Source organism: Sinocyclocheilus rhinocerous, unplaced genomic scaffold (genome assembly GCF_001515625.1).
Source record: "Sinocyclocheilus rhinocerous isolate Xijiao unplaced genomic scaffold, SAMN03320098_v1.1 scaffold625, whole genome shotgun sequence".
Taxonomy (NCBI): domain Eukaryota; kingdom Metazoa; phylum Chordata; class Actinopteri; order Cypriniformes; family Cyprinidae; genus Sinocyclocheilus; species Sinocyclocheilus rhinocerous.
In genome coordinates, this window is record NW_015646350.1 from 436649 (window position 1) to 446598 (window position 9950).

Genomic DNA, 9950 nt, shown 5'->3' on the forward strand with positions numbered 1-9950 from the left:
AGCTTTGTAAAAATCTACGCGTTTCAGAAAGGCGGGGCATAGAGGAGAAACAATAATGTACAGTATGTGGAAAATAATGTGTTTTTTAAACCTTAAACCACATAAACACATTTCATTACACCAAATACACAAAATAATGTTCTTTTTAGCAACATCTTATGACCCCTTTAATTTTTGGTGACATGAATCATTTACATTTACATTTATTCATTTGACAGACGCTTTTATCCAAAGCGACTTACAGTTGAGGAACACAACAAGCGATGTATCATAAGATGGCAATAAACACGAGAAGTGCCTGTTATACAAGGTTTCAGTCATCATTCAAAATAGTAAAAAGCTAGTACAGGAGGATAATTAGAGAACAGAATTTTTTTTTTAATAATAATTGAAACTAGCAAAATGTTGCCAATCTGGTGACTGTTTGACTCTTGTGTGTCTTCTGATTGCAGGCCTCAGGAACACCAGCCAACCAATAACCCCAACGCATCCAAGTTTGCTCAAAAGTTTGGCGGCTCTGATAATTGTCCTCGGTGTAGCAAGGCCGTCTACGCAGCTGAAAAAGTCATAGGGGCAGGAAATGTAAGCCAAAAGCAGAAACGACAGGAGGAAATGCTGTCGTGACACACCAAAATTAACTAAGCCTGGTCTTCATTGAGCGACTGTGGTCTTCTTCTCTGCAGGCATGGCACAGGGGTTGTTTCCGATGTGCAAAGTGCGGCAAGGGGCTGGAATCTACAACTTTAGCCGACAAGGATGGTGAAATCTACTGCAAAGGCAGAGTATCCAATGTTATCCTGTCTCTTTTTAGTGATTCATGCCAAGCAACCACCTAGAAAACACCCAGAACCACATAATGAACTAAAAACACTCAGAACATGTTAGCAACGATAAAGCAGCTTGAGCTGGGTTGACAATATTGATTAATTGATTTGAATCAATCTTCATTTTCATGAACAAATATCTATTCCTAAATCCCAAGATCGTTTTGTGAGTCTATGCTGTCGATGTTTCTGCTTATGCGTTAACAAAACTTCACTAAACATCACTTGTAGTGTGACTCCCATCCAATAATCGCAATAAGTTACTCAATAATTACAAAGTCTGTGCTTTATATTTCAGTCATTTTTATCACAAATGGTTAAATCTTGTAATGGTTTTAATGGTTATAATTGGTATTGTTGTATTGGCTTGTATTGGTTTTAATGGAAACTGAAATTGTCCCTGTGGTTCTCTACTTGTAATCTGTTGCCTTCTATTGGTAGCATGTTAGAACCACTAAATCCTAATGGAATATGGCCCAAAACACACTACTGGACAGGATTACTAGGTCTGTGTAACAATTATTACCCTAACCCTAATCAATCAAAAATAGACCCCAAAAAGCCCAACAACCCTATCCAAATATCAAAACTCAACATATGCCACTCCCATACCTAAAATACATATTTGACAGTCACTTTTATGAGTTATACACAATTTCACTTTGAAAATCAGTAACATTAATCATAAGCAGTCTGTTTTCATATAGCCCCCCCCCCAATACACGCATTACAGTCAATTACAATTTATGCAATTTGTCAAATCTTTACACCACTGGAAAAAAATCAACCCACGGAAACAGGTTACAAGTAGCCCAAGTCTGTGAGAAAGCCGTGAACTTGGCAACCCTGCTACTGGAAACCATTAGGTAATGTTTTAATGGTTAACAGTTGATGGTTTGTAATGTTTCCACAACAAATACCATTACAAACCATTAGAACTTCTATGACGGTTTCTATTTTTGTTAGACCGCAGAAAGGCGTCAATAAAACAGCTTGTAAATTAACAATATGGCCTGTAATGTTATATATTTACCTCAGGAAAGCCATCCAATAACCATAACTCAACAACTAACTCTAGAGAGGAGCATTTTGCTAAATATATGCACTATGTTACATATTCAATGTATTTTTGCTTTGAAAAACCACCATTTAAATGTTTATATTTCAACAATGAATCCTCTAGAAAAATTGGCATGTACTCTACCTGATATATATCCAAAACAAATTGAATCAACTCATTGAATCAAATCAAGAGCTTGTGAATCAGAACTGAACCGATTTGTGAAATCTGTGTCAGTAGGCCTACTGTGTCATTCCTAACAGCAACACCCTGGAAACCACACAAAATCACTGTGGCGAGATTTGCAACAACACCAATCACATTTTCTTCATAATTTGTAAAAATCCTTACCATTGTCATGGCGTCATATTAACTTCATTTTGTGCTCTACACAGGTTGCTATGCCAAAAACTTTGGACCAAAGGGCTTTGGATACGGTCAAGGTGCTGGAGCGCTGTCACACACTAAATAGATCAGCGTGACACCAATCGTAAGCATCTGTAGAAGCACGAGTGCATGAGTGAGTGCATGTCAGTGTCTTGAAAATGGAAACCGGTGTCAGTCAAGAAGGAAACCAGAGTCCAGATGCTTCTGCCTAATTCTTAAAGGAGACACGTTCCACATTTCAACACATTCCACAAGACATCATGTCATTGTCTTAAACCCATAAACATGTCTTCTTAACTCTTGAACATTGCCAAATGCTTGGAAGAACGTCAAGTATGTAAACAAAATTTGGGATTAGACTTAATCTGCTCACCTATGATGATCACTTGGGTTTGTCAAGATTTAGTGGAACCTGAGCTGTGCTGTCAGTATTCCTGTGCTTAGATGTACTGTCTGTTCTCTAGTGGATCTGCATGAGTTCACTAGTTTACCACATGATTGTTTGAGCTTTAATCACAGTAAAGAACGTTTTCTTCAGCTCTATTTAAAGCATGAATGCATCACAAGTACTCCCTGGCTTAAGATGCACTAAATTTATTTCACTATCAATGGAAAAATATCCCACATATGCATTCTGCACGTAATTTAAGAAGATGTTATAGAAGTAAATGTACAAATATGCACAGTTTTGGTGTCTTTTTTTTAGTTGTGTCCATTAAACTGAATAGCTGGTGAATGTAAATGTTTGTAAGATATATTTTATGTAAAATGAATGTGCCTTGCAAGTAAGCAGCGTTAGTTTCAGTGTATATTTCTAGTAGATGGAATATGGTGTCACACATTCAAACAAAACAAATGAACAGATGTGCACTGGTTTTAAGGCTTTTTTTTTTCATTGGATGATGTACACTACCGTTAAAAAGTTTGGGGTCTGTAAGCTTTTTAAAATATTTTTAAAGACGTCTCTTATGCTCACCAAGTCTGCATTTGTTTGATCAGAAATACAGTAAAAACAGTAATACTGTGTAATATTATTACAAATTACAATAACTGTTTTCTATTTGAATATATGTTAAACTGTAATTTATTCCTGTGATGCAAAGCTGAATTTTCAGCATCATTACTTCAGTCTTCAGTGTCACATGATCCTTCAGAAATCAGTATAATATTCTAAGAAACATTTCTCATCAGTGTTTAAAATAGTTGTGCTGCTTTTATTACTGTAGAAATTGTGCTACTTTTTCAGAAGTCTTTGATAAATATAAATTTGAATTTCAAAAGAACAACACTTATTTGATATAGAAATATTTTTTGTAACATTATAAATGTCTTTAGATCAATTGAATGCATCCTTGCTAGATAGATGTATTCATTTCTTTTTAAAAATATCTTCCTGACCTCAGACTTTTGAACCATAGTGTATATTGTATCACATATCTAAATGACATATAAACTATTGTTTCATATACACCATTTATACATTCCATTTATGAGGCATTGTTTTGATTTACAGTTTCTGTATTAACTTGACCAAACATTCACCAAACAATCAAGTGGTCATATGAATTATTCATATAAAACTCTCATTGTCTACTGATTCGACATGCGCCAATGTTCTCTGCATTTGTTGCATGTGAATGGTTATTTGTAAAGTGAGTAGCACGTAACCACATTCCTTTCACATTATCTCAATGACGTGTGCTAAGTTCATAACCTAATCATTTTACAATTTTAGAAATGTACTATGAGTCACTCTCTTATTGAGTTTCATTGTGACTGAAAGATGAACTATCTGACACTTACAGTCAGGTCACTTCCTCTTGGGAAGTACCCGGTAATCCTTTAAAAGGTCGTAAACATTTCATTGGTTAAAAACATTGAGCTCTGCTGATTGTGTACAGAACATCACCCTGACTACTGCTGTATTTCTAGATACAATGCACCTTATAAGTTTTAGTGAAAATCAAAAAGACGCTTTGAGATGTCTATGCACGACACATCACATTTTAATAGTTATGCTTATTATATTTGTCAACCAAAAAAGGAGTTTTATGTTATTTTATGATATTTCGAACATTTATTGCATTATTTTAGTGTCGTGTGTTATCCTGAAGGTGTTGTGTTGTGTAGGTTACACTCAGCTCTATGTATTTACAAGCATTGTTCCTGGATATGCCAATTTCAATGAACATCATGTGGCCTGTTTTGCCACATTTATTATTTTTTCATTATATTTGTTTTTATTTCATTCAGGATCCATATATATTAAAGGAATAGTGCACTCAAAAATGAAAATGTACTGAAATTGTACTCAAGCCATTCATTCTATTTCTTCATGGGAACAGATTTGGAGTAATGTAGCACTGTAGCACTGCAATGTAGCACTAATGGATGCTCTGCAGTGAATGGGTGCCGTCAGAATGAGAGTCCAAACAGCTGATAAAAACATCACAATAATCCACAAGTAATCCACACCACTCCAGTCCACCAGTTAATATCTTGTGAAGTGAAAAGCTGCGTGTTTGTAGTAAACAAGTCCGTCATTAAAGTGTTTTACCTTTAAACCATTGCTTCTGATCTGTGCATATTTCTCTTCAAATTCAGACGAGATGGTTTTCCACTACAGAAAGCAACAGAGGGCTTGTATTTTAGCCAAAAGCAACTGTTTGAGGTTATAAACATCCTAATGATGAATTTATTTCTTACAAACACGCTGCTTTTCACTTCACAGGACATTAACTGATGGACTGGAGTGGTGTGGATTACTTGTGGATTATTGTGATGTTTTTATCAGCTGTTTGGACTCTCATTCTGACGGCACCCATTCACTGCAGAGGATCCACTGGTGAGCAAGTGATGTAATGCTGAATTTCTCCAAATCTGTTCTGATGAAGAAACAAACTCATCTACATCTTGGATGTCCTGAGGATGAGTGCATTTTCAGCAAATGTTCATTTTTGAGTGAACTATTCCAAGCAGATTTAAGTTAAATAAGTTTTTCTTTTTTTTTAAAATGAGCTTCTGATACAGTTACGCATCACTGCAGTACACCGGCTTGGTTAAACTTTTCACCTGAAACAGAAAAGTGAAATTAATGACTGAGATATGATCAATCTGTCAAACATTACAAACAAAATTCACAGTGTTGTGTGGGAGTAACATTGTTCATGTTACAAGCTGTCTGCATGTAATGGCTGTTGAACTGAGGGAAGGAAAAGAGCCCCTGCCAAATCTAGCATTAACATGAACCACCTACACACATTCCATCTGTGAAAGAAAGACAGGCAAATATTTTGAAATGATACAGGCATTAATATAGGTGTCATTCATAGCGTTAAAATCTTGCTGTAGCGTGCATTATTTGTAGCAAGTGGATGAATGTTCATCACAAATCTTTAATAATACAAGGTACATCTTTCCAGTGATTATGTCAGACCAGTGACATTGGTTCCAATACGTGCAGATGACCTAAATGTTCTTATTTAATGTGTGGCATGTGTGAAACAACACAGTATGGACCCTTTGAATTAGGTTTCAAATGCTAAGAAGAGGTAAAGATTGTCCTCTAGTGGACAGAATGCAAAATAGAATAATGTCTCAGCTATGAAAAGAGCACCTATTTCCCACGACCAACAGTGACTTTCGAAGATGTTCATCATTCCATTTGAGTTGTATCAGTGAAGAAGACAACACTATCGGATGAGTTTCGCTTCCTGAGACACAAGATAAAGAGCTTTCAGTCCACCAATGTTTTGAACCGAATAACAAGACTCATCAGGTTTTTTCAGTAAATTCATGATTTGATCATATTTGATCGGTCATTCAACAACTAAACACCAAATAATGAATAAAGCGACAACATGTCATATATATATACAGTGGGTACGGAAAGTATTCAGACCCCCTTAAATTTTTCACTCTTTGTTATATTGCAGCCATTTGCTAAAATCATTTAAGTTAATTTTTTTTCCTCATTAATGTACACACAGCACCCCATATTGACAGAAAAACACAGAATTGTTGACATCTTTGCAGATTTATTAAAAAAGAAAAACTGAAAAATGCTCAGTATTTAGTAGAAGCACCCATTTGATCTAATACAGCCATGAGTCTTTGGGAAAGATGCAACAAGTTTTTCACACATGGATTTGGGGATCCTCTGCCATTCCTCCTTGCAGATCCTCTCCAGTTCTATCAGGTTGGATGGTAAACGTTGGTGGACAGCCATTTTTAGGTCTCTCCAGAGATGCTCAATTGGGTTTAAGTCAGGGCTCGTCCATATTTGACCCAAAGTTGGGTTGAAACAACCCAGCAATATCAGTAAACCGGAAGTTTTTAAAACAAGCAGTTCATTCATAGATTTGTACGACCTTACGTTCACGCTGTGGAAATACAAGCGGAAGACAGAAGACAACAAGAGCAGCGCTGAAAAGGTGCGGAGCTACATAAGGTCTCTATCTACTTGAGCATAGGCAAAATATTGAAATTATTTGGGAAGGGAATTTTTGTTTAATTGAGGTAGCACATGGCACAGAGCATGTGATACCTCAAAAAAAAAAAAAAAAAAAAAAAAAAAACCATCATTGCTTCCAGCTAAAATATGACTGTGTCCATTCAAAGATTTGGTGAGGTTGTTGTTTGTTTTTTTGGTAGTGTGCACTGAAAGTTAATGCGAGATTTTGGCCTCAGTTATTAAACAGAAAAAGGCTTGAGCAAGAGTGAAGTTTGAACAAGAATAAATATTCACCCTGACCTACCATAGTTTACTATTTTTATTTATTTTCTACAATTTTCTATGGGATATTGTGTAACTTCTATCAGAACCCATTTTTTTTTTTTAATGTTTTGAAACTATAGTAGAGCTTTAGGATTTTTTTAAAAGAAAGATTTGATTATTTTCCTTGTTCTACAGAGACTATCAAAATTGGTATCATCCAAATGTGTTATAGAAGATCAGGGGCCGGTTGCATAAACTGTTTAGACTAGTCTTAAAAATGTAGTCACCTAATTTTTTTTTTCTTCAAGACTGGTCATAACTTTTTTCATTCAGTTATGAAAAGGTTGATTGTTCTTATTTGTATTGGAAAAGTAAGACTGATTCTTGGCAACTGCTAGTTGGTCAAACTAGTTCTTAAGACACAGTCTTAACATGGTGGCTAAGTTTATGCAACTGGCCCCTAAGTTTTAATTTTGTGTTGTACCGGGGTCTTATAAAAAAAATCCTATTAGGATCCTTTGGTTCTAAATGAAAAGTAAGACTGATTCTTGGCAACTGCTAGTTGGTCAAACTAGTTCTTAAGACACAGTCTTAACATGGTGGCTAAGTTTATGCAACTGGCCCCTAAGTTTCAATTTTGTGTTGTACCGGGGTCTTATAAAAAAAATCCTATTAGGATCCTTTGGTTCTAAATTAGTATAACAGGAATTCTGAAGAAAAAAAAAGATTTTGACTGAGGGATTAATAACAGTAGTCACACGTTAAGTATCCCGTCAAAGTGATTCAATAGAATAAAAGAAAGGCCCTTCACCAAAAAGCCGTCTGAAGTAAAGATGCCATGACATGATTGGACGTCCTCCAGCAGCATTTCAGTGAGCAGTTAGGACTAATCCCCATGACGTCACGAGCGGGTGGGGTGGGGGAAGCCTTCAGAAACACGAGAAGAGTCTCTTTCAGAGGAGCAAGTACCAACATGCCCAGGCTACAGGACTTCCAAGTAGATTGTAAAAGTATTTACAAGTCGGAAATTGATCTTTAGCCACAGAGGAATGCGGCAACGATGCGTTAGAATCAAGAACGGATCCCTTTAGTGGAATTATTTTCAGCAGAACCTCTAAAGTTGAGCGAAACCAAATAAATGAAGGCGTTTTATACTGTATGGGCGCACAGCGGTTATGCGCGTTTGCGTGCAATGTTCGGTCGTTAACGCTGCGCGAAAACAGCAGCGAACGCTTCGTCGATTCTCGTTTTTGTTTCACTCCAACCTTTGTTCAGAATGAACCAGTGTAAAGTCATGAAGGACGGCTATCTGGAGAAGAGGAGTAATGGAGTTCTGCAGCTGTGGAAGAAGAAGCGGTGCGTTCTGTCAGAGGACGGGCTCCGTCTGTACGACTGTAAAGGCGAGAGCGGTAAAGAGATGCTCTTCGAGCAGATGACCACGCTGGACTGCGTGGAGTATAAACGGGGTCTGGTGTACTTCACCATCGTGATGAACGGCGGGAAGGAGATTGACTTCAGGTGCCAGCAGGAGGGAACGGCGTGGAACGCGGAGATCGCGCTCGCGCTGGTGCGCTTCAAAAACCGCGTCGCCGTTCAGACCGGCAGGAACAGACATTTGTCACATCTGGGCAGCTGCGGGGAGGGAGACGTCGAGCTTTGAGGGTAAAGACGACTGATTTTGATGTTGACCGGCGTTTATTCTGGAAGGGCTGCTTGTGTGTTCCTAGCATGGAGAAGCGTTCTCAGGAATCAAGTATCCATCTGCTATTCATTTACTGGGTTGAGCTCAATGAAAGACCGCTCTGTCCGGTCTGACACACGGAAAATCATGACTAAATATTCCTTTATAGTTTTGAGAGACTTTACTAAAAGTTTTGTATGAAATAGCTGCCCGAGTCCCAAAAAAAAAAAAGAGAGAAGAACTTTCAATTCGGAATTTCGATGATAATTTGGAGTCAATTCTAAAAGATCATATTTGGAATTTGCTTAAAATTCAAATTCTCAATATTCCCAAATTCCCAAAACAAAAGCTGGATATTTTAAAGCACAAAGCTCCCAATAGGACAATTATATCCATAGGAAAAAATACTCATTAAAGAACATTTTAAAACACCAATTGCTCCCTAAGTGATTGTCCTGTTATTAGCAAGCCATTCATCAATTCAAAAGGGTTCCCAAAGCACATTATTAATAAATAGTTATAAAATCCTGTTGGATCTTTCATGTTATTCAATAGAATGTTTTAAAACTCTTATTTGATCCCATTAGAATACTTTACAATTGGTTCCAGATTTTATTAGAAAATCCCATAGACATTTTAAACGCATTCTTTAAGGATTTTTATTTATAAAGGCATTCATGCTGAATGAAACGTGGAAATCAGACCAGATATTATATTTTCTTTGCTAATAACAGTAATTTGCAATCATGCATTACAAATACACACAATTTGGATTGTGAGATTTTAGTTTTATGCCATTTCCATTTGTGCATGGAAACATATTAAAGGGGGTCATATGATGTTGCTAAAAAGAACATTATTTTGTGTAATGAAATGTGTTTATGTGGTTTAATATTCAACATTATTTTCCACATACTGTACATTATTGTTTCTCCTCTATGCCCCGCCTTTCTGAAACGCGTCGATTTTTACAAAGCTCATCGGTCTGAAAAGCGAGGTGTGCTCTGATTGGCCAGCTATCCAGTGCGTTGTGATTGGCCGAATACCTCAAGCGTGTGACGGAAATGTTACGCCCCTTACCATATTGTGATGCCCTGTCCGGCCGGAGCGACGAGACAAAAACATTAAAACCCATCCAGTGGGGACATAATTACGGATTATAATGACTTATACTGTCTTTTTACGCGTTGCGTTGCATCGCGCCACGTAAACATAAAACCATCTCCGCATTTGTGATCAGAGAAATGACAAACAACAAGTGCTACTCTACACTGCCCAAAA

The 9950-nt window shown here is 37.0% G+C and overlaps 2 protein-coding genes across 3 annotated transcripts in view; both read left to right on the top strand.

Annotated features, from left to right (window-relative positions):
- Positions 1-3157, top strand: part of LOC107707378 (cysteine and glycine-rich protein 1-like) — an 8520-nt gene extending 5363 nt beyond the window's left edge. For both annotated transcript variants that reach the window (XM_016511371.1, XM_016511372.1), the window contains 3 exons: positions 453-582; positions 684-777; positions 2280-3157. In XM_016511371.1, coding sequence (XP_016366857.1) covers positions 453-582; positions 684-777; positions 2280-2356 — 301 coding nt within the window. In that variant the 3' untranslated portion in view covers positions 2357-3157. The remainder of the gene's footprint in view (positions 1-452; positions 583-683; positions 778-2279) is intronic.
- Positions 3158-7959: 4802 nt separating this feature from the next.
- The window catches only part of phlda3 (pleckstrin homology-like domain, family A, member 3), a 3963-nt gene continuing 1972 nt past the window's right edge, over positions 7960-9950 (top strand). The window contains exon 1 of the mRNA XM_016511373.1: positions 7960-8650. Within this exon, the coding sequence (XP_016366859.1) occupies positions 8265-8648 (384 nt within the window). The 5' untranslated portion in view covers positions 7960-8264 and the 3' untranslated portion in view covers positions 8649-8650. The remainder of the gene's footprint in view (positions 8651-9950) is intronic.